The 22,779-nt window shown below is 41.4% G+C and overlaps 3 protein-coding genes across 4 annotated transcripts; 1 reads left to right on the top strand and 2 right to left on the bottom strand.

Moving 5' to 3' along the window:
* Positions 1-241: 241 nt before the first annotated feature.
* mrps11 (mitochondrial ribosomal protein S11) lies at positions 242-3,655 on the top strand. The gene is made up of 6 exons (XM_054619281.1): positions 242-430; positions 572-676; positions 766-864; positions 1,400-1,529; positions 2,797-2,862; positions 3,477-3,655. The coding sequence occupies exons 1-6, from the start codon at positions 327-329 to the stop codon at positions 3,582-3,584; spliced, it is 612 nt and encodes a 203-aa protein (XP_054475256.1). The 5' UTR covers positions 242-326; the 3' UTR covers positions 3,585-3,655.
* A 364-nt stretch (positions 3,656-4,019) lies between these two features.
* On the bottom strand, positions 4,020-17,194 carry pdpr (pyruvate dehydrogenase phosphatase regulatory subunit). 2 transcript variants are annotated; one of them, XM_054617762.1, is made up of 18 exons: positions 17,034-17,194; positions 16,586-16,871; positions 15,706-15,839; positions 15,095-15,176; positions 14,773-14,936; positions 14,448-14,569; positions 14,030-14,147; positions 13,330-13,479; positions 11,784-11,976; positions 11,403-11,527; positions 10,722-10,877; positions 10,491-10,624; positions 10,106-10,254; positions 9,907-10,019; positions 9,135-9,229; positions 8,871-8,960; positions 8,554-8,736; positions 4,020-7,583 (listed from the first exon to the last, which is right to left on the bottom strand). In XM_054617762.1, the coding sequence occupies exons 2-18, from the start codon at positions 16,858-16,860 to the stop codon at positions 7,176-7,178; spliced, it is 2,691 nt and encodes an 896-aa protein (XP_054473737.1). In that variant the 5' UTR covers positions 16,861-16,871; positions 17,034-17,194; the 3' UTR covers positions 4,020-7,175. The 2 variants fall into 2 exon arrangements, with proteins under 2 accessions (XP_054473737.1, XP_054473744.1); XM_054617769.1 differs by having other exon boundaries at positions 16,586-17,194.
* Positions 17,195-20,085: 2,891 nt separating this feature from the next.
* On the bottom strand, positions 20,086-22,371 carry pnoca (prepronociceptin a). Its single transcript, XM_054620410.1, has 2 exons — positions 22,252-22,371; positions 20,086-20,697 (listed from the first exon to the last, which is right to left on the bottom strand). The coding sequence occupies exons 1-2, from the start codon at positions 22,369-22,371 to the stop codon at positions 20,086-20,088; spliced, it is 732 nt and encodes a 243-aa protein (XP_054476385.1).
* Between the last annotated feature and the right edge of the window lie 408 nt (positions 22,372-22,779).

The raw sequence follows: 22,779 nt of genomic DNA, 5'->3' as shown, positions 1-22,779 counted from the left end.
GTGCAGCAAGACGGAACGGTCTATTCAGATAAAAGCGGGGGAGGCTTATATTTATATACTTTTTAAAAACAAACATCTGACAGTACTTACTACGAATATATAATTTATAATTCATAATATTAGTGTTTTCCAATCCACGTTACAAGTGACAGCTGTATTTATAGTGTTATAATAATGTATATAGTTTAATAATTATCTTGCCACCCCCTCAAAACATAAATACATCACTGGTCCGGTCAGGCCTTCAATGTCACGTTTGTTGTGTGTTAAGCTGGTGGGAAGTAGCTTCGTTTCTGACAGAGAATTTGTTTCTAAATGTGTCAAACATGAATAAATTAAATTGTACATTAGTTAGTTCTGTTAGTAGCTTGTGCCGACAGCTGTCTGCGTCCCGACAGGCAGGTGGAGGCTCTCTAAACGTGTTTTATGGGTATGTTGTACTAGCCTCCTTGAAGGTGAATGTTATGTAGCAACACGTTTTTGTACAGCATTGTTCACACTGTCCAGATGACACATGGTTGATCACACACTGGTTTAAGACGATGCTGCTGATGCAATCCTGTGTTTACAGCTGTGGCAGCATCGGGCTGCAGAGATCACTGTGCACCGGTGCGGTCAGACTGCAGGAGCCCGCAGCATCCCCCTCTGACTCTGGGAAAACCTCCAGAGACTCCAGGTCAGACAACCAATCTTTTTTAGTATTTATTTATGTTTGCTCAGTCACTGCATGTTGATAAGATATTAACCTACGTTTTAATCCTGCAGCAATTATTCTCCACTGATTGAGCCGGAGAGTTCACTGAGATGGGGTGGAAAGAAGTTTGAGGAGTTACCAATCGCTCACATTAAAGCCACATACAACAAGTAAGTGGGAACTGCAAAGGTCACAACAAAACAGTGATTCACAAAGATCATTTCAATCCTCAAACCATTTAGGTTAGGTTAGGTTTGCAGATCCCAAATTTTACTATTGGGGGGAAAAAAATGTGAAAATAAAACTGAGTATATCCTTTTAACAGCAGACGTACTGACCTGTGAGATACAAGTGCAACTAATAACATCTCTGATTGCTGCACTACAATAACTACAGGAACATCATTAATGTTATTACCTCCTTTTTTCTGCTATGACAAGCCAACAATTTCTATATTTTTTCTGTAACAAAACAATATCTACATTTTTTTGCAGTTTCAAATGGGCATCTTCATTTTTTGCAGACCAGAAGTTCACTTTTCTAAGTGCTTACGGTTTAAATAAGTGAATACATTTGTAGATTCATGCCACAGAAAAGTTCTTCATCCCTAATTGCACAATGCATGGTTTAGTTTTTGTTTTTTTAAATGTTAATAAAAATCTAGTCAAATGGTCCAGCAAAGTTAACTGTCCTGTCCTTCACCAGCACACACATCCAGCTGACGGAGAGCACTGGACTGTCGATGGTCAGGACGTCCTGCGGAACAGAAGGCTTCAAGAATATCAAGAAGTCGACACCCATCGCTGCTCAGACTGCAGGCATCTCTGCTGCTACGGTACGTTCTCATACGGTACTCTGACGCCCGTGACTCGCCGTTAGGGATCCGGTTCAGTGTGTTGCTAAAGAAACACGTGAGGATTTGTGAGGCCAACCTTGTATATGTTTAAAATAAATGCATTATAAGTTAAAACCAAATTTAGCTTCTCCACTCTATGTTACATGTAATTTAGATTAGATTAGCCTTTCTTGTCTCCCTTAGGAGAAATGGATCTTGGGCATTGGAGAGAACACCTGTACCGTAGCAGTACACAGTCTTTCCATACACACACACCATATTTGGTGAAAATAAGGGGAGAGCTTCCACATCCTATAGGAGCTTGAGTTGACTTTAACCGGCTGGTGTCTTCCTATGAGAAATGCTGGACACCATCTGATCATATACTGAAGAGGTTCACCACCTCCATCTGTTTGAGTTCCTTTCCACAGGATCTGAGGGAGTATGGTTTAAAATGCTGAGCTAAACTCCATCATCATTAGTCTACCTACAACACATAACCTGTAGGGTTTTCTAGCTGCTTTATAATAAAGTAAGTTGTAGCATTTAGAGCATCAATGGTGCCTCTGCTATCATCATAACTATAATTATGATGAATATTAAATGTTTTTTGCAGGTAAGCTGCCCCCACTGATGACTGATAGAGTGCAGCAGTTGGTGTTAAGCGCTCATTTAGACTTTGTATTAAGCTGATTTATGAAGGCTGCTGGCTGACAGGGTTAAGGTCACACTGGTTCGCAGTTAACACAGCGGAGAAATGAAGCGCATTATCATACTGCTACCATATTTTTTATCGCATGGGCAGATTATTCTGACCTCTGATCTGCTCGTTTTTTTAGATGTAGAGCAGAAAATAGAAATATGGTAACATCTAATAGGAACGTTATCGCTTGTGTTTGTTAGTTATTGGAAGCTCAGTTTGAAAATGACTATAATTATATTTAGATTAGAGGCTGAACAGTTGTGCTGTTCAGAAAATATTGAAAAAAAGCAAGAAGCCCGTGGTGTTTTAATGGGACTTAAGGTCCAAAACAATAAAAAGCAGAAAATCCTCACAATTACGTAACTCTAACTCATGCTTGTTTGGCGTTAATCGGCCGATTGTGTTTTTGCTGTTTTTGTAATATATAAAAATAATACAATGAAGTTAGTTTTCTACTAATGCTAGAGTTCTACCAAATGATTACTTATCATTTGGTATCAGTCAGATTGATGGATGGCTGCTCGTGTAGATTTCAATCTTCTGTGTGTCTCGTCCTCCGAACAGAAAGCCACAGCGAAGGGAGTGACGTTTGTCCGTGTTGTGGTCAAAGGTATCGGCCCTGGACGCCTGGTGAGTAGAAAAGGAAAACTCTTAACCGTTTCAACTGTGCATTATCGCCTTAATGTCCGATTTAGGTGCACCACTAGGCCCCCCCTAAATGTGTAATTCAACCTTCAGAGATCCAGAATGCTGTTGCAACTAGATCATTTTTTTAATTGATTATTTAATTTAGTCCATAATCTATCCGAAAATAGTGAAACATTGACATTGCCATATCCCAGTGCTCAAGGTGACATCTAGCTAGTCAAAAGTCCAAAACGGTTTTAGATCAGCAGCAATATAAAACAGATTAATGCAGCAAATCCTCACAGATGATACGAGCCAATTTTTGTATGTTTTTCTTAATGAATGCTTATTTAATTAGCAACACTGGCTTCATTTTTCAAAGTTACAGGATAGCACGTGGAAGTTTAAAAAGAGGCTCAATAGGATAAGATAATAAATGTGTTCTGTGTTGATCCAACAGCAGGAGAGCAACTCAAACAAACCCAAATCAGCTCTCATTCATTTCAGTCGTTTTCATAATGAGGGGTGATGTTAAGGCTGTTGGAGGAGCCACAGATATCTTGATCTGTTCCCATTAGCTTCCTTAATGAATAAATGTATTTTTCTCCGTTGTGCAGTCGGCGATCAAAGGCTTGACGATGGGAGGCCTGGAGGTGGTGTCGATCACAGACAACACCCCCGTGCCGCACAACGGATGCCGCCCGCGCAAAGCCAGGAGGACGTGATCTCTCCGCCAACCACAATGCACTGCAACAAATGGAAGCGGTTGTATCGTAATATGCTAATAAAGTTGGGTTTTTTTGTTGTGTAACTTTCCCCCGGCTCCGAGCTTGAACCTCACATAACTCATCAGTGGAAATAATTGCAGATTGTGTTATTAATGAGCAGAGCGCAGGTGTCTCGGTCCTCTGCTGCGATGTTGACACATGAGTGAACCTTCAGTCTCACTGCAGGGCACTCCCATGTTCATTAGCAGACAGATGGTTGCAGAAACGGACCGGTGGCTCTGTGTGGGAAGAGAGAAACCGCACAAGGTGTCAACGCCGGGCACGTCCGCTGTTCGGACACGGCCGGTAGCCATGGAGAACGGACCCCCTTGAACCCGGCCGTGTGCGAGCCGTAACAGACCACATTTATGTGAAGGGAACACACGAAGCAAATTCAGACAAAGTTCTCTTTATGTTTCACTCAAAGTACAGCCAAACACCAGTTTAAACATGATATAAATACATTATCGTAAAGCTCTGAAGAAACCGCTGGCATTTATACATCCGTCCAGGACGAGTTAAAATGGAAACGTTGAGAGGGACAAACATGCACCGAACCCATACAGTGGGGTGGAGTGTTACTGTGTTTCAACACCACCTCTTAACAAAACAGACAGACTTCTTAAATGCACTTCTCCAGACCTCCACTCTATCTTTTTTTTTTTTTTTCTTTGCCTAAACTTTTTGGATACTTGATAGTCAGCAATATTGCTATAGAGTGTTTTTTTTATTAACCTTTGAAATACAAGAAAACTCAAACTCCTAGATACTTCAAATACCATAGAAATCTGGTGACGACATACAGAAACAAAAAACAATGGGCTACTCTTGTTTAGTGCAAATGCTCGGGGCCTTTTCCCTTCAATCATACATTCAGGAGGGTTGAAAACGCAAATCACAACTAATGTCTTGAAGTGATTTTTGCAGCAATGTGTTTCAGACACCTTCACCCTAAATCTAGAAGTGTCCTGACGGCTACTGGACTCAACATGAAGCCCTCAGTGAAGATACAAACCGGCGACCTGCTGACACCATTACTCTCATGCTCCCGTAGTTCAACTGTGAATGATATGATTAGCTTCAGCGGTTGTTAATGGGGCAACACTGAGATGAGAAAACTGTTTAGAAATATAAGTCAAATGTGTTAAGATTCTTTTATAAATGAGGACCCAAAAAGTTTGTCACATGAAGCAAAGGCCGAGTTCCACTGATGCAACTTACAATGCGTCAATCCAGACTGTACTCTGATACAAAGACTGATGATGATTCTCTGCACTCACATGTAAGACGCTTCATTTAATATTAACACCTTTATACAAACATAACAGACAAAAAGAGAAATTAGCCCTTTAAAAGTGATGTCTGACTTACTGTTGTGGCTGGATTTTTTTTTTTTCTGGATCCATTCATACGTTATATACCAGAAACTAATATTATTCATCAGTTGAGCTTATGTACTCACCCTAAAGTAGTACGTCATTTGTAGTAAAAAAAAAAAAAGCCTGAGATGTTAGCAAAGAAATACAAGAAGCAAGTCAGATTAAAACAAGTATGACGGTTTGGTGAGGCTTTCCACTATCCTCTTTTTGTCAACTCAGCATCTGATCTTCGGCATCTATCAAACTAAAAAAAGACGGCAATTTTCTTCCCTTTCAGGAGTAATATTACTTCAGGTGACCCCTCAAAACTATTTTTCTGGTTCGGCTGAGAATCCAGTGGGTTCCCTGTGTTTTTGTTTACACTGTCCCTTTCATTTTAGCATGTGCTACCCTCCTCAAGCACACCGAATTACTAAACGCTGGAAATGAAATTTAGTAAAACAATCTGCATCCAAAATTGAATATGACGATATCAGGAGGCAGCATATCTGAGCTCAGAAGCACCTGTACTGGTTTTGGCTCAACCATCCAGCCAGTCAGGCTAGCCTTTCAGATTCCCAGCAGGGGGAACATAACTTTTGACAAAAACAAACACGCAGTACTCACACACTGATCAAACACTCAAGTGTTGACCGTTTGCCCATTACGATGCAACTGGCTGGATGAATTCAACTTTCCACTGCCTTTCCTTCCCAACAGCACTGCTGCTAAAGTGAACCCCTAGCAGCTCTAGGCCAACTGATCCTTAGCTCTCCTTGACTTCTGACCTATGAAGGGGGCATGGGTCAAAAGCACAAAATTACTTTAAAGGTGAACACATGTAGGAAAACATGTGGCTGACAAAATGACATTTAAAAGTACAGAATATGAATGATAGGATTTGAAATAACGCTCAAATCAGAGGGACAACCGCAAGATTGAAACAACTGACGTAGTTCAGATGATTCATACGTCTGATATGACTTAAAGCTGATTGATTAGAAAAAAAAGTTTCTGTACTGAAAATAGAGATTTTATACACACTAGCTATACAAAAATACACTGCTTTATTTCAAATCCCACTGAAGTCCTTCCTTTATACAAACATCTTAACTCTGGATAAAGCACAAAAACTAAAACAAATCACTATTGTAAGATATTGTGGACTCAAAGCAACACGTCTGAGCGTTCAGCTCCAGCCGCAGCTTTCCCTCATCTGTGGGTCACCTGACATCAGCCACACATTCAGAAAAACATCAATGAAACAACACTTGAAAAGAGCAACGCTGCCTCGAAACAACCACAAAACATAAATAACAGTGCGGATTATATTAAGGTGAATACCGTTACCACAAGCTCGGCACACATCAGAATAACAGCGGAACAGCTGGAAGTTGATGTGAAAGACAAAGTCAAGGGGAAAAAAGCTAGTTTTGCTTTACTTTGGGGCTATATGAGCTTTTTCAAGAGGAGTAAGTATAGGTTTATTAGAGGTTTTATCAGGCTGCCTGATTCTTGCCCGCTGACTGAGAAGGACAATGTAGTGAGGATGATAGAAGTGGACAGTATAAAGTATCTAAATTGGGCCACATCGCTCTCTACATCACATAACATCGTATCCTTTACAGCAGCAAATTTACAACTTGTAAACTGACAATAGAGTCAACAACTGCATTGAACATGTAGGCATTTGCACGTCAGCATCGAATGACATTTCTTTCAGACTCGTCCAGACTGTGCGGTGTCGAAACACTGCTGGACACGGATGTCTGTCTAAATTCCCTCTCGATGGGTTAAAGTGAACAAAGTGTCCTCAACAAATATTGTTGATGATGCCTTGACAAAGGCACTTAGCCGGCGCAGACTGTCCCAGTAAACCGTGGAACGTGTTTGAGTGTGAAGGCATGGCAGGGGCTGAGGAACAACTGCAGAATTTGACGACAACATGAGTATTGTTGCATTGCTGAATTTCATACAGCTCAAGCATTTGGTGCCTCTTAAATATTGCACTTTAGAAAAAGGGAGGTGCAGCGTGGGGGTAAGATACTAGAGAGACAAGGTGTGATTGTGTATACGGCCCCCGGATCAGGAGCCAGAGGAGGGGCGATCGGTTGGCACTACCAGGTAAGTACAGGAGTAGACGAAGGACTGGAGGAGTGTCACAGGAGCGGGGCCTTCCATTACTCTGGAATCACTTCCCCTGGAGGTTGCTGAACTCCAAGTCCTCCTTGCGGCGTTTCTGCTGGGTGAAGAGCGAGCTGAAGGGGTACAGTTTGGCTTTGGCTGGGTAGCGCTGGCCGGCAATGTCCACCTCGTAGTCCCCGCGGTTGATGAAGTCCGGGGTGATGGGCGTGGGCAGCCCCTCTGGGCCCGGCGGCGGAGACACAAAGCCGAGGCAGACGTGGCGCTCCAGAGTGTAGCTGTAGGCGCTGCTGGTGGTCGTCCCGGCCAGTAGGCCGTTGCGGTAGATGGGCTCGCCCCACCACGGCCACAGGTCCAGCTCGGTGTCGTGGTCCTCTAGGACCAGCATGACGAATCGCCGAGTCACGCCCTCCTGGCGCTGCTGGAGCAAGGCCTCCCGACCGAGGAAATCTGTGTCCTGATGGAGGCAGAGAGAGAGGACGGGGGAGAATGGAGATAATAAAGTGTTATGGTCTACAAACAATCTACAAACACTGCACAGTCCTGCTGGGAGCAACAGACAACAACTTTTCATTTTCATTTTTTTTATAAACTTCACGGTAAAGACATCGATACTGATGATGACTACTCATCTGAAAGCAATCTGTGAAACCACTTTTGCACAGTGAGGTCCGGCCATTAATACTGTGCTGTCGTTATTGCTGTGTTCAGCAGAGAGCAGCACACCTGATGTTCCACTGTTTTCAGAAGGGCCACCTGTTGTGCCTGCAGGTGCAGCTTGGTGGCAATTTTAACAGATGTTTTAGCGAAGCAGATGGCAAAGTGCCTTTTTATTATTCTGCAGTCATCCTCTCATTTTCCATCCGTTTTAAAGTAAATATTGAATTACAGCCTTGCGGTTGTATGCCTCCGCCAACCAGTTTATAACCACGCCTGTCCAAAATATTCTCTGTTCATCATTTTATCCTGTGATACATTGGTGTGAAATTGTCTAATTATAGTATTATTCTTTAGCCCAAAATCAGGTTTTGAGGTCACAGGAAACTTTGAACACCAAAATCTGTTCAACCTGAGCTTGAGACACATTTTTAAGGAATCCCTTCAAGGCTTTCTTGAAATATTGCATTCAACAGAATGGAATGGACATGAGGTCACAGTGACCTTGACCTTTGACCTTTAACTACCAAAATCGAATCAGTTTATCCTTAATAATTATTGGTGGGCTCAGAGGCATAAAAGTAGTGTAAAATTCAAGCGAGAGCTTCAATAGTAAATCAGGTTGACAAAGTCCTAGTGTAGCAGTGTGGTAGACAGAGAGAAGATAATGCTCAATAAGAAGTTTTTTTATAACCCCAAACCAGAAAGCAGCAGTCAGAATCCACACTGGCAGATATTATTAATTAATATATTATTCACTGGAAACAGACCTTGTCAAATTTAACCCTGAACTCTCGTCCACACTGCAGCGGGGTGGTGAAGGCGTCGAGGTCCTGACCCCAGAAGGCAAAGAATTTCTCGATGCGGAGGCTGCGCAGTGCGTAATACCCTGAGTTACGGATGCCATACTTCTGACCCACAGACATCACCTCGTTGTACACATGCAGTGCATACTGTGGAGAGCAGAGGGAAATACTAATGTTAGACTTGATGTGCTGTAAGGTATGAAACACTTTCTTACGACCATCCTGTGGAATGGTGAATGCATACATGTTTTTGTGTGCGTGCAGATGTGAGTGGTACGTACCTCAATGGGTATGTAGAGCATGAACCCTGGCTCTCCAGTGTGAGTCATACTCATCACTCTGATCCCATTGGCATAGCCAACACTCATCTCCTGTAAACACACACACACACACACGGTTAAATACTGTTCTGTTCAACTGCAGGTGCAACCTTAAGAATATTTCAGCAACTCAAACTATTGATATCACCGCTCTTCCTACTGCAATCACCACTATGATTATAAATGCTCTATTACTGTTACTGAAACTCAATTTTTGTTTCCTACCTTACAGAACATGGAGGGGAAATGGTCAGGTGTCATGGCAACATATGACAGCTCAGCCAGAACATCCATTGCACGAGGTCCAATCAGATTTAAAGCTGTGGGTAAAGAGTTAGAAATGTATAAACACTTTAGACTTTCTGTCCTACAAAGTTCAACCCAAGTACTACCTTAATAACTCATATTCATAAAAATAACAACAACAACAACAACAACTATTCTAATCATTATTTGTATTATTAGTTGTAGTATAATAATAATAATAATAATAATAATAATAATAATAAGCTATCCCCTTTAGAAAATGGCAATGAATTGTTAAGGAGTCTGAAAATACAGAGAAGATTGTGGGTCATGAGCAAATTCTATTTTTAACTTTGTAGGAATTATCATCATCATCAATGAATATTGTGATTCTTAGTGTGGGGACATACTGTACTAGGCCATGGGTAAGTTTTGAGATGCAGCTCTTGAATTGGTGTCTTTGTCTTGCATATTAAAAATAGAATGTAGGTCTAGTGTTGCCGACATCGACATTTTAGGTAATTATGTAACAATTATGCAAATTTGATTTTGGACATGTAATTAACAACCCTCTTGGTCGCCTTAGTGTCCGATTGTAACACTAAACCCTACATCAGGCCACTTTAAAACCCGGGTTAAGAGCAGAGAGTGGATGTTTGGATACTGTTCCATTGATTCCACCCTTTAATATTGTGTGGGCACTAGATGGCGACGTCACTGCAGGACATCAACAATGGTGCTGTGTGCTTACCCGTGTACTTCCAGCTGACATCCTCCAGGTGGAGGTGTGGGTCATTGGGCATGTGTTTCTTAATCCAGGACCAACAGTGGACCTGCTGGTCTGTCGGAGAGACGATGAAGTAGCTGGAGAGGAGACAAAGATGTCAATTATTTTAAATGGTCTTGGTCAACTGCATGTCTACAGGTACTATTGCCTCGGTGTTACAAACCTGTTCTTGCTGACGCGGGCGACGCTGCAGTCGTTCTCATAGCCTCCCCTCTCGTTCAGCATGCCGGTGTGGACGATATGTCCAACGGGGACATCCAGGTCGTTGGCACACAGATGTTGCAGCAGGTCCAGGGCCTGGCTATTCGTTGACTGGGACATGAGGACAGACACAAGGATCAACTTAAACTGCTTCACCACAGTGTTTGCATTACTCATCGACTGAATACATGACTGCTGAATCAGTGGCTCCCAGTTGAGAAAGAATGAGATAATCTGCCATTTTAAAAACACGTACGGTTAGAAGTCTGAACCCACTAAGATGGAAAGTTTTTTGTCCCTGCTGACTAACCACTACGAGTTGTCAGTACTGGCTCATTGTGACTTACAGTCAGTTCAAACTTGGTGAAGGAGGACATGTCGATGACGCAGACAGCCTCTTTGCAGCATTTCACTTCTGCTCCAACAATGTCAAACCAGTCCGGCTTGTAGAAAGTCTTACTCTGGTCCAGAGACAGCAAATCTACACACACATAATCAGTTTTTGGTTTTTTTCAAACACTTGGATTCTCTGAAATTTACTGAGGATTTCAGGATGAAGAGAATGTAGTATTCTGTACCTTTTCCTGGAGGAACAAAGTATTTGGGCCTTTCAAAACCGTGTTTCTCCATCCAGCGAGCTCCCTGGGTGTCCAGACGGTCATACAGAGGGCTGGTCCGCAGCTGACGACCAGTCTGAAAGTCCCAGCGCGGAACCTTCAGTTCGTACAGCAGGGCTGGACACAAACAAACACACCGACAAACGTTGGAAGACATAATCGTACAGAAGCAAACCTTGGAAACTAAAATATCTTTCTAGTCCCATACTGTGTCCAAATTGAAATAGTTAATAGTTGTAATCATTCCTCCTCTCAAAATCCACAATCCTCTTTTCATGCAAAGATGCATTCTAAAGCTCGACACAAGCCAATATGAGGCTTCTGCAGTGGGTGCTCGTTAAATCAGGTTCGTTATTTTCCAAAGTAAAGGTCTTTGCTGTACAGAATTTCTCAGACAGTGTGTCCTTGCTTAACGGCAATGGAAGTAAAGTAAAACAAAGAGGAGGTTTTGTACTAAAAATACGGTTAGATAACAACTTTAAAGATACCAACTTGTTTTGTCTGACCTAGACATATTATCTTAAGAGATATTATTTTTGTCTCCCATTGCTTACACTGGAATCTTGCTGGGAATGGCTCTCTACGTTACCATGCAAGTGTTGTTTTAAGACGCACCAAACATGCAAACTGTTCACTACTCACGCATGACCTCCATTACTCTGTGTCGCAGGAATGTTCGGCTGCTCTGCAGGTTGCCAAAGCGTTTGATGTCCAGTGGCCAGACATTGGCGGTGGGGTAGCCGTAGGTCATCCACTCCGCCAGGTACCTGGATAGCAAACCACGCAGCATGCCGTTTGTGCCACATTGTAATGCAATCAAAGTATAACCAGATCACAAAGATGATCACTGAAATGACTTCACCGAGGCCGAATTATTTTCTGAGTAAAATATATTACTGTCAGCCTCTTAAATAATGTCTTCAGGTGTACAATAGAGAGCGGTAATGTCTTCATTTGGTAATGTTAATCCTCAAAAGATACTGTAGGTTATCCCCTGGCAAATACATTTGAACCCATGCTTACTTGCCAGCTCCTCCAGCAAAGGCCAGGCCAGAGGAGTTCATCCCTGCCAGCACGTAGTAGCCAGAGACACCCGGCGTCTCCCCCATCAGGCAGCGCATATCGGGGGTGAAGGACTCCGGACAGTTGACCAGCTGGTGGATCTCAGCTGATTCAAGACCAGGCATTCTCCTCAGCAAGGCACTGAGCATCGGCTCTGTAGGCAGAAGTCAGTAAGGTTTTTATACAATCTCTAGTAAGAAATCCTCTAAAAAAGGTGTACACATCAATATATTGCATTTTCAATAAATATATTACACGTACACAAACTGCATCATGATCAAAACAATGTTTGGCCTGAAGCTATGCCAGCTTGATTGTCAGTCTTTATAGTACTCAGCATTTAAAGCTACATTTCCCATAAATCCAACTGCTTCCTGCTACAAAAGTGAAGCTGCTACTTGTCTACCTGGCCCTCTGTAAGGCTTTGGAAACTTCAAATAACAAAAGCAAACAGACCACTGAAGATGGCTCTAACTGCCTTTGCCCGACCACCACCCGACCCAAACCACCTACTATTTTAAAGACGCTACAGGCTAAAGCTCGTCCTGTGCAGCAGGAGCTGGCCCCTTCTCCTCATGTTGTGCTATAAACAATTCATGAAAGCTGACCCAGTGGGTGAAATGTGGCTGTCCAAAGTAAAAAATGCATTGCCATTAGTCACTGAAAGATGTGATGGACTTGTTGGTTATCATCTGATACCACAATGCAACACATATGATCTTATAATTGTTTTCTTGTTTTTAAATCGCAGACATGTGACCCAACATGACTAAAGGGCAAACTAACCGTGTTCAATCCAATGTACTGTATATTTATTTAAAGTACAAAATGCAAATGTTAGTCCATGTAAACAAAAATCTATAATTACAACTGTAAACCCCCGTGAGACTGATTAGTTTGACTTCCTGTCCCTGACTGGTGATATATGGCAGTCTTTACGACAACCCGTCAATCTCAGATTACCAGTTTAAGGCCAAGGCCAAAAGACAGGTGTGTGTGTGTGTGTGTGTGTGTGTGTGTGTGTGTGTGTGTGTGTGTGTGTGTGTGTGTGTTTACATGTGTGAGGTTATCTTGGAACTGATATCGCTTACAGTAAAATTTAAAGCATTTCACAAACTGAACTAGCACAGACACTTTTTTTTCAATCAATAAAGGACACATCCAATAAAAATAAACAGAACACCATGACTTTAACCTCACCAAAATACGAATGATGTTGGGCTAAAAGGGGCCAAAAACATGTTTCCTAAAATAGAGGTGCTAACTCTGTAAAACCAGAACCTGATCCTTCACAAATATTTAAAAAGTACTCTGCTACTAGAATGTTTTTTGATCTTATTGGGTACATTGAGTACAAATGAGACTCCGCACTGTTACGAAGAATGAAACACACCTTTCGTCTGACCAAATGATGCGTCTGCCTTTGTTTTTTTACAAAGAAACACGTTTTTTTAACTTAATGTGTTGTTAAAGCTAACTTCCTCCCTCCCATAGCTCCTTTCATTACCAAAGTGGTCCCAGTCCTCCTGCATGTTCTGGATCTCCAGCTGGTTGCGGCCCTCAGTGAAGATGGGTTTGGGGTTCTTCTCAAAGCCCCCCGACAGAAGGCCGCCCTGCCATGGCCGTGCATATATCCGGCCGTCCATATCGATCACAACTGGAGACAAGACACAAGCTGAGTGAGATCATATCCTCTGTGACCTCGTTTAGTGAATATTAACAATCATTACAAGGGGCCAAGGACATTTGATTCAACAAGTTAGACATTTGATTCAACAAGTTAAATGAATTAGGCACGCTTTCTATCCTGTCCCCTTCACAAACACACTTATTCAACCTGCACAGTCACAAGGACCACGGGAAGTTACATTCTAAAGTGTATTTCAACAAGTTTTCCTTCGGAAACTACTCATTAAATTTAGGTGTTGGCTGTAAAAATATGTTTTAAAGTATAATGGCGTACGATCATAGAACAGACTTTGCCTTGTCATTGGGTGTTAACTAGGAACTACATCTTTGAAGAGAAACAAGGGGCACATGCTGAGACATGATTGTTGCAGAAATATACTGTGCAATGAGCTACTCTACCAGCCAATTTGACAATCAAAATGTGGTGGTTCTTCGTCTTCTCAAAGTAATTTATAATCAATTAAAATCCATTAGCAACTGTGCCTGCTGAAAGAAAAGTGAATTTTCTTGTATGAGACCTGGCGTGCTGGGTGAAAGTGGCTCCTGGAGAGGTTTGGTGAGGAGGTAGAAGTGTTCACAGCCATGAAGAGGAACCGACACCTTCGTCTCACTTGCCTGGCCCAGCTCGTAAGCCCACTAGAGCAGAGACAGACAAAACTTTATATCTTCTCATCTGACCAAAGGTACATTTTGTCCCCCATACTGGAGACACTGAAATCTGTCCCGTAAATCAATTTGTTTAGTCATACTGTGTTCATCTATTAGCATTATGTAGGTGAGAATCCAGCTAAGATTTATGTGGAATTAAGGCCAAAATGAAGAATAATTTCCTAAATGTTACAAAGTTTTAGCCTCATTAACTCCTTGATCTAAGCTGGCATTGGGACTTGTTGGTGCTCCCACATTTATATCCAAAAATTCCACTCTGAGCTTTACCTGTCCAGCACAGTTGACAAAATATTCACACTCAATGGAGCCACGATCAGTCTCCACCGCCGTCACTTGACCCTTCTCTACCAGCACCTGCTGAACCGTGGTTCTATCCAGGATCTGAACCCCTGGGAAGGAGATGAGGAGATAAGGGAGGAAGCCAAGAGGAGATAAGGGTGGAGGATGGAAGGAAGGAGATGCCAATGAAGAGAAGAAGAATCAGACGGAGAAACAGTATAGGGGTTAGAATATAAATACTGCTTGTAAAATATTTGTTAGAGTTGTCCATTAATGCTATATCAATGACAAGTAGTGAGTTTGAGTCTCTTACCTTGTCCAGCTGCAGCCACAGCGAGGGCGCGGTTAATGTCAGGTGAAGACACCACAGCGTCTGCAGGGAGGTGGAGCGCCCCCACCAGATCATGGATGTTAACAAGAGGGTGGAGTTTGGCCACCTCTTTAGGCTTAATGATGTTACAGCTGATCCCCATTACCCTAAGAATAAAGAGAGAGAGAGATAAAGATGAAGGCCTGATTTATTCAAACAAATATGCATATCTAAAAAAGGCCCTGCATATCTAGCTTGGTTCCAGAACTCTGAATCATTTGAAATATCTCGTCCATTCGGACATTTGGAGGTTTTAGGTTCTTACTTTAGTCGGGACGCCAGGCGCTTCAGAGAGAGGAAGCGATCTTGATTTTGGGCCAGACAAAGAGACCCGGTCTTCACATAACCTGAAACACACAAAACCCCATATTATGTGACAGGTCTTAAACTACGCATGGCTGATCTCTAGTCAAAGAAAGTAAAGACAAAGTAATAATATAACTAAAAACTGAAGGGTATATCATTCTAGTTTTAGAAAAGGCCAAAATATAGAGGAAATTATATGAAAAGGCACAACAAATGATGTCTTTGACTTCCATTAGAAGTGGCTAGTAGTGCAGGCCTCGAGCAAATGTTTCAGCTACATTACTGTTAAAATGAGAGCAATGAAATACAATGCTATTGTATGCAGTGGCTGCTTTGTTCATTGTCTAAAAACCAGGACGCACTACATGCCTCTATATAGAGAACTAAAAGAAAAATGGTCTTAATATTAACAAATAGTTAGAGAAGAAGATAAAGAACAGGTAGTGACATGCATCTGGAAAATGTTTATGGTAATCCATAAGCTTTAAGGATGATAATATCAGTCACATAGCAAACCTCATCAGGATGAGTTAAATATGATTGAACACAAAACACGTCAAGGCGGCTGACCTGTTTTGACTCCGGTCTCCTCCTCCAGCTTCTGATAAAGACTATTGGAGTAGTTTGCCATTTGACACTCGATGGAAATAGGCTTGGCCACGCTGACAATGCCCGCACACAGTCTGGTTGTTCCTGCACCAAGCCTGCCAACAGGATATCAGCAGAGGTAATGCAGCATTAGCAGCATTACAATATTCAATCTAAACTCTATTTACTGATCCTCCATTGCCACAAAAACTGTGTATATGCTAAATCCCTCCCTTATTTTTTAAATCATAATGTAAAAAAAGGAAGGTAAGACACTGTAAGATGATGTAATGGTAGAAATTAAAATAGATACCAGAAACAGTAAATTCATGCTTTTACAACACATGATTGTGCGCTCATACATCCCAAGCCAAAGAAAGTCTGAACCAAGACTAAAACTAATGAAATTACAGACAGGGTAGTCAAGAAGTACTACTCTGAGCCTTCCACTTAGCACTTATTGTATTCATATTAGTTTGTTGTACTTATTGTATTCATATTAGTTTGTTGCACTTATTGTATTCGTATTAGTTTGTTGCACTTATTGTATTCATATTAGTTTGTTGCACTTATTGTATTCATATTAGTTTGTTGCACTTATTGTGTTCGTATTAGTTTGTTGCACTTATTGTATTCGTATTAGTTTGTTTCTATACTTTTGCTCTGGTTTCTGCTCTTAGATGCTTGTTTAAGAAAGGAGATGCACTTATGACTTCTGGTGACTAGTAGTTCTCTTGAATACCTATGTTGAATACACTTATTGTAAGTCTCTTTGGAGCGTCTGCTAAATGACTGTAAAAGCGTCTGCTAAATGACTGTAATGTAATGTAATGTAGTGTAAAGTAATGTAAGTGTATCTCACCTGCCCTGCTCCAGCAGCACTATATCAGTCCAGCCCATTTTGGCAAGGTGGAAGGCTACTGATGACCCCACGATACCCCCTCCACAGATCACCACACGGGCCTGTCCGGGCAGGGGGAGCGGCTGGGAGTCTCCGCTGACAGCCCGGGACTGCGGGGAGGTCGAGAGTCCCCTGCCGGCCGACCTGCCGGCCGACCTGTACCCCGTCGGAGGAAGCAGCAGCCTGGGGAGCAGAGCGGGGGACAGAGCCCTGGAGCTCCGCACACAGCTGCCCATCGCTGTGCTCTCTGCAATCACAAACAAGCGTCCCTCGCTCACATACACAGGTCACGTGTGGAGGATCTGCACTAGCACGGCTAGCTTTAGCCGCAGCTAGCCCGGGCTACCAGGAGGCTAGCTGCTGTTAGCCGTCCTCAGAAGGGCTAGGCCTGGAAACGTGCACAACTCACCGGATCAGACAAGTCCCGACGTCGTGATCGTCTGCGGACAGACGTGAGGAGGGATGTGACAGAGAGACTTGTTTGGGTGCAGAAGTCAACACAATGTCAAACTAGCTCCGACCAGGGTTGGCACTTCCGGTCCACGCCTTCAAAATAAGATCCCTCTGCCCGGCTGCTTTAATAGACATTCACTGGTTCATATCAGTCATTGGGCCGACTGTTGACTAACCTGATTACCTTAGATACATTCATTTAAAAATAATTTATGATGTTCAGTCAAAAGTTTGGTTTGGAGAAGGTGTGTCCAAACTTTTGACTGGTACTATATATATATATATATATATATATATACATTACATTACAGTACATTATAAAAGTTTGGATATATACATACCTTCTAATTCAACTGCTTTGAAGAATCAGTAAAATATAAAACATATTCTGGTTTGTTGAGCATTTGTTTGTTTACCACATAATTCCATATGTGTTCCTTCATAGTTTGGATGTCTTCAATATTAATCTACAATGTAAAAAAAAAAAAAAATAAAGAAAAACTATTGAATGAGAAGGTGTGTCCAAGCTTTTGACTGGTACTGTGTATATATATATATATATATATATATATATATATATATATATATATATATATAGTACCTATCTTCTCATTCAACTACTTTGAAGAATCTAAAATATAAAACATATTCTGGTTTGTTGAGCATTTGTTTGTTTACCACATAATTCACTTCTTAAAACACATTTTTACAGAATGGCTTTTATGTGATGTTGTCGTTTTAATGTTTTGTTTTATTTGGTTTTACTATTTTATCTTATATACATTTGCTATTTTATGTTTATCTATTTCACTTGATTATTTTTATTTTGTTCGTTTATTTGATTGTCACTTGTTATTTCATTTTATTTCTTAGTTTAGTTTTATCCTAACGATTGTTTTTAATCTATTGCACTGTTTTGCTGCCTTGTCTGTCGAAGCACTTTGTAAACCTTGTTTTTAATAGGTTGCTATATAAATAAAGTTATTATTATTATTATTATTATTATTATTATAATTCCATAGGTGTTCCTTCATTGTTTGGATGTCTTCAATATTAATCTACAATGTAGAAAAAAAAATAAAGAAAAACCATTGAATGAGAAGGTGTGTCCAAACTTTTGACTGGTACTGAACAGTGATGGAAAATACTCCACTACTTATTATTGTTGTCCACTTTTTCACTGCAGTTATTTGATCATTCTAGTTATAACTTTGCAGATTCAAATTAAACAAAATATGAATTTCCTTGTTGCAAAATTCAAGTGAGCCTGACTGGAGCCGAGACCAGTTAACAGGAATATAAGCCTACAACCTGGGTGGGAGCCAGTTAATCACAGGGCTGACACATTGCGTTACTTAATCAGTAAAAATGAAAGTGATTGTTTTGCTGCAGTGTGGCATTGATATTTTTTTTTACCTAACAGATTGGAATAGTCTACTTCCTCCATCCGTTAAGAATACTATTAGAGAAAATGTAACATGTGGCAATGTGTAGAAGGATGTGCAGCTGCGCACATGCAAGACTGGCCACCAGGGGGCACCAGAAGCCCGCTGGATATTTTTTTGTGATTTTCTTAATCAAAAATGTGTATATAAATATATTTTCATTTTGTATCAAGCATAACTCTCATTTCTTATTAAACTAAGTACATGAATATTCTTAATAAAAATGAATGATATACATATATATAAAATAAGTAAAGAGAGAGAACCATAATTCAACCCCCATTACTGGTCACACTGCAAATGCCAGATGCTAAGAACAAAACACCTCAAGACACAGAATCAGTTGCTGCATATCAAGCCACGATGGAAATAGTAAACTATTTTTATTGACAATTTTCAAATTCAGCTATTTACAAGATGTCATTGTGGGCAAAATTTTACACCATGACAAATTGAAGAAAAAAAAGACCAAATATAATTTGTACATACAGGGATCTGGCATCTGGACACGAGAGCCAATATGAGATGATGCTCACTTGTACATCACATTAGTTTTGCAGACAGATATGTAGTATATATGTGTGAATATTGAGTGCTATGTTGACTATCACCTCACCATCACACCAGATTAAAGGAATGTTCTTTTCATTAAACCTGCCTCAGTAGCCCTGTCTCAGCTGTGTTTTAGCACAATCAATCAATGAATTTTAGCTTTGTTTTTGCAGTTCTCATTATTTTGCCACAAATCACATACTATACACTTCACATAACTGCTAACATTACCCTAAACCTTATGGCAAAACATGAAAAAACACTGGCGTTGTCCTTAAAAAGAGACTGAGTTATGCATTTTGCCGCAAAATGGTAGTATGATAAAGAGAGCGGACCTACTTATGACAAACAGTTATAACTCCCCAAAGCTAGAGAACTCCATGTAAGAAGATGTAGCACTTTTACAGAAATACAAGAAATACACTTCTACACATGACCCAGCACAGTAATTCATTGGGAAAATATAATATGTAATATAGGGAGTCAGAAAAGCAATAATTGATTTTAACCTAGCAACTTACATTAAACAGTAAAATAAACCCTATATTTGACTGCATATCACTCAGGACTAACAATAATTCCCTAAGTGAGAGCTTCCTTCAAAGCTTCTGAGGATCAGGGCTTGGGCAGGTACTTAAATGAACCAATGTTCATCCCACAAGGTGCACCAAATGGGAGACCCGAATGACTCAGCTTGCCAAGAGGTGGACAGGAGTCACTGCTCAGAAGGAGCTGTTTTTTAAGGGGACCAACATGTTCAGCCACTTAAGAATGTATAAAATTAGATCTGATAATTTGTTTGCATCATAATTGATAGGGATGGAAAACAGAAGCAGCTCTTCTTATGTCTTGAGACAAAGAGGCTTCCAATGGAAGTCGAAGATTACGGGCTTAGTTTTCACTTTTTGGTAATTTACTTGAATAGGTCAACCTTGGTGGCTCCATTTAAAGTTTGACAAGTTGGTGAAATACATCAGCAAATTGTTTTATGTCAGTGCAGTTAAAGGTGTATTAAACTTCATTCTGTTGGGTGAGGTCCTCTGACACGCTGTTGAACTCAGTGGCCTTAGTGCTCATCCCCAGATACTGCTTCAGGAACTCGCTGAAGCGTTTTTGGTTGTTCCACTTGCGGGCTGACTTCCGGATGCCGACGAAGCCACCGTACCTCTTCTGGTACGATCTCCCCGGAGACATCAGCTTCCTGTAGCTGTGCCTCCCTTTGACGAAGCCGCCGAACCTCTTGGAGATGCCCAGCCCTGCCTCGCCCTGTCCTCTTGCTGCCGTTTCAGCAGCCTCTTCTTCCTGCCCTGCCTCCTCCTCATACTCATCCTCAAGAGACAGGGCGTTATGGGCATTGTAGGCAGTGTTCAGCTGGCTGCCCCTGCCGCCCAGATCCCTCCCGAGTGCCCGGGTCATGTGATCGTACCTCTGCATTGCAAAGGGCAGAAACAAACCTCCCTCCACCGGCTCTTCCTCCTCCTCGGGAAACAGGGCCTCCACCTCCTCCTGAGATCTTTTCCGCATGGTGCCAGTAAGGGATGAAATAGGAGATGACAGCACCTTACGACAGATGTCCCAGGAAAAGGCCGGGGAGATGTCGGCTTCACACTCAGTGAGACACACCTGACGGAGACAAAGACAGGAGATCGTCTTCATTTTCTCTCTGAAGTCAGTTAATTTGTAGCATGAAATAGACGGAGGGTCTGTCAACTGCATTGATCACAATGCATGGTTTAACAACTATCAGACTGTCATGGGGTTTTGCACTCATTCATGTTCCCTTCAGGATGAATAATGACTTTAATCCCTTAACTTTTCATTTAGCGCCATCAATACTTTGGTTTATGACCAGCTACCTGCAAAACCGCTGACCATTTCCTATCAGCCTTAGGTGTGCTTAGCATTTAATGCTAATCTTGGACTTACTTGATTTAATGTTACATTTATATTTTATATGAAACAGTATACAAATCAACATGCTGCAGTATTATTTATCAAATATTTACTGGGGTTGTTTGAGTGGAATACAAATTTCAAGATGACAGAAGGAAATTGATTAGATTTCTAGCTCGTTTATCATCTTTATCTTCAACTTCAATGGTTCAATAGGCATGCGTGTGTCTCTGTGTGTGTGTGTGTGTGTGTGTGTGTGTGTGTGTGTGTGTGTGTGTGTGTGTGTGTGTGTGTGTGTGTGTGTGTGTGTGTGTGTGTGTGTGTGTGTGTGTTTTATGATGGGAGTAAATCTGTCCCAATAATAGTAAAGATTGATACTGCATGAAATACATTTGCTTTGAAAATAACATTGCCTTGAGCATCATCTACTGTTTGCATTAAGTTGACTTATCGTGGAGGCTCTGGTTACTTATTGATTTACAAATAAAATGCCTTTCAGCCAGGAGGCAGGAATGGAGATAATTTGGAGGAGAAAAATAGAATAAGCAGAAGAAGAAAGGGGTCTGAAAAGGGAGCAGTAAATCAGTAGATAGCATGTGGTAAGTTAAATCGGTCATTACAAATCCTGTCTTCCAAAGCAATATTTGTCCAATTTAAAAGGATCACTTGAGGTCATTTAAATCTGACTGTGATCTAAATGCTTTACACTAGCAACACTTACAGTTCAAAGCTTTATGATCCAAGCCATGTGCTCTTTAATGTCTTCTTGTTTTCTCCCTACCAAAACGTCTGAGTTGCAGACATGTTGTTATCCAGAGAGAAACAACCACCCGGCAGAAGCCCTGAGAGGAGGAACACACATCTATCCCCAGGAATCAATTAGCCACGACAAATTAAAAGTCCGTCGCTTAAAGGGTAATGCGTTGAGTCAGGACACGAGGAATATAGGAAGGTGGGGTGAGCGTGGGGGTTTACACTCATTTTATCACCAAATTAAAAGAGCCCAGTGGAGGGATTTTAGTTGTGTGAATTTTTGACTGTGAGAGACTAATCTAGTTTTGTCTGGATGGAGTGTTTGCTCACTAATATTTCAGAGCGTGGTTTATTTACCATTTATGTTCAGTTTATTATTTTTCTATTTTCAGTTCTTCCCCCTTCCCCCTCTGTGTTTGTGTGCGTGTGTCCGTGTGTGTGTCCGTGTGTGTGTGTGTGTGTGTGTGTGTGTGTGTGTGTGTGTGTGTGTGTGTGTGTGTGTGTGTGTGTGTGTGTGTGTGCACTCCTCACAATGATGTTGAAACTGAGCTGTTTGGGCAGGATGTTGCTGCAGGACACGCAGTCCGCCCGGCAGTCACTCTGTCCAGGATCACACAGACAGAGAAGCAGCAGAGCCACCACAGTCTTCATGGTCCCACCGTCTGCTGCACAACACAGGGCAGAGCAAACATGCATGTTCAGTACAACAATGTTTGATAAAGTTAAGGTAGAAATACATTACACCGATGGAAAGTAAGTGAAATTAGAGTCCCTAATGAATGTAAAAATAAAATAAATCACACTCAAAAGTACTCACAAGTAACACAGAAATAACAGCTGTTTATCTTGGTAGGGTATTCATTGCAAAGTCAAATAAGCATTAGCCAAGGATGAGTTGAGAGCTAGCTTAGCACATAGACTGGAAGCAGGTCAAAAGCTTTCACCGAAAGAAGTAAAATACGCTTCCAAAAGCTCTTAAAGTGTTTGATTTACACGTTGTATCCTCTTAGCAAGCAAGCTAGCAGCCAACAAATCCAAGAATCACCTTAGTTTTGGACA

This window comes from Anoplopoma fimbria, chromosome 2, assembly GCF_027596085.1.
Source record: "Anoplopoma fimbria isolate UVic2021 breed Golden Eagle Sablefish chromosome 2, Afim_UVic_2022, whole genome shotgun sequence".
In the NCBI taxonomy this organism is placed as follows: domain Eukaryota; kingdom Metazoa; phylum Chordata; class Actinopteri; order Perciformes; family Anoplopomatidae; genus Anoplopoma; species Anoplopoma fimbria.
The sequence above is the reverse complement of the archived record's forward strand: the minus strand, read 5'-3'. Positions and strand labels throughout refer to the sequence as shown.

Coding starts and splice junctions, on each gene's coding strand:
- mrps11 (XM_054619281.1), top strand. CDS start 327: ATGAATAAATTAAATTGTACATTAGTTAGTTCTGTTAGTAGCTTGTGC. Junction 865..1,399: donor ATTAAAGCCACATACAACAA/GTAAGTGGGAAC, acceptor GTCCTTCACCAG/CACACACATCCAGCTGACGG. Junction 2,863..3,476: donor GTATCGGCCCTGGACGCCTG/GTGAGTAGAAAA, acceptor TCCGTTGTGCAG/TCGGCGATCAAAGGCTTGAC.
- pnoca (XM_054620410.1), bottom strand. CDS start 22,371: ATGAAGACTGTGGTGGCTCTGCTGCTTCTCTGTCTGTGTGATCCTGGA. Junction 20,698..22,251: donor AGCTCAGTTTCAACATCATT/GTGAGGAGTGCA, acceptor TGTCTCCGTCAG/GTGTGTCTCACTGAGTGTGA.
- pdpr (XM_054617769.1), bottom strand. CDS start 16,860: ATGGGCAGCTGTGTGCGGAGCTCCAGGGCTCTGTCCCCCGCTCTGCTC. Junction 10,878..11,402: donor CAGAGTAATGGAGGTCATGC/GTGAGTAGTGAA, acceptor GTTTGTGTCCAG/CCCTGCTGTACGAACTGAAG. Junction 8,737..8,870: donor TGCTCTACATACCCATTGAG/GTACGTACCACT, acceptor TGCTCTCCACAG/TATGCACTGCATGTGTACAA.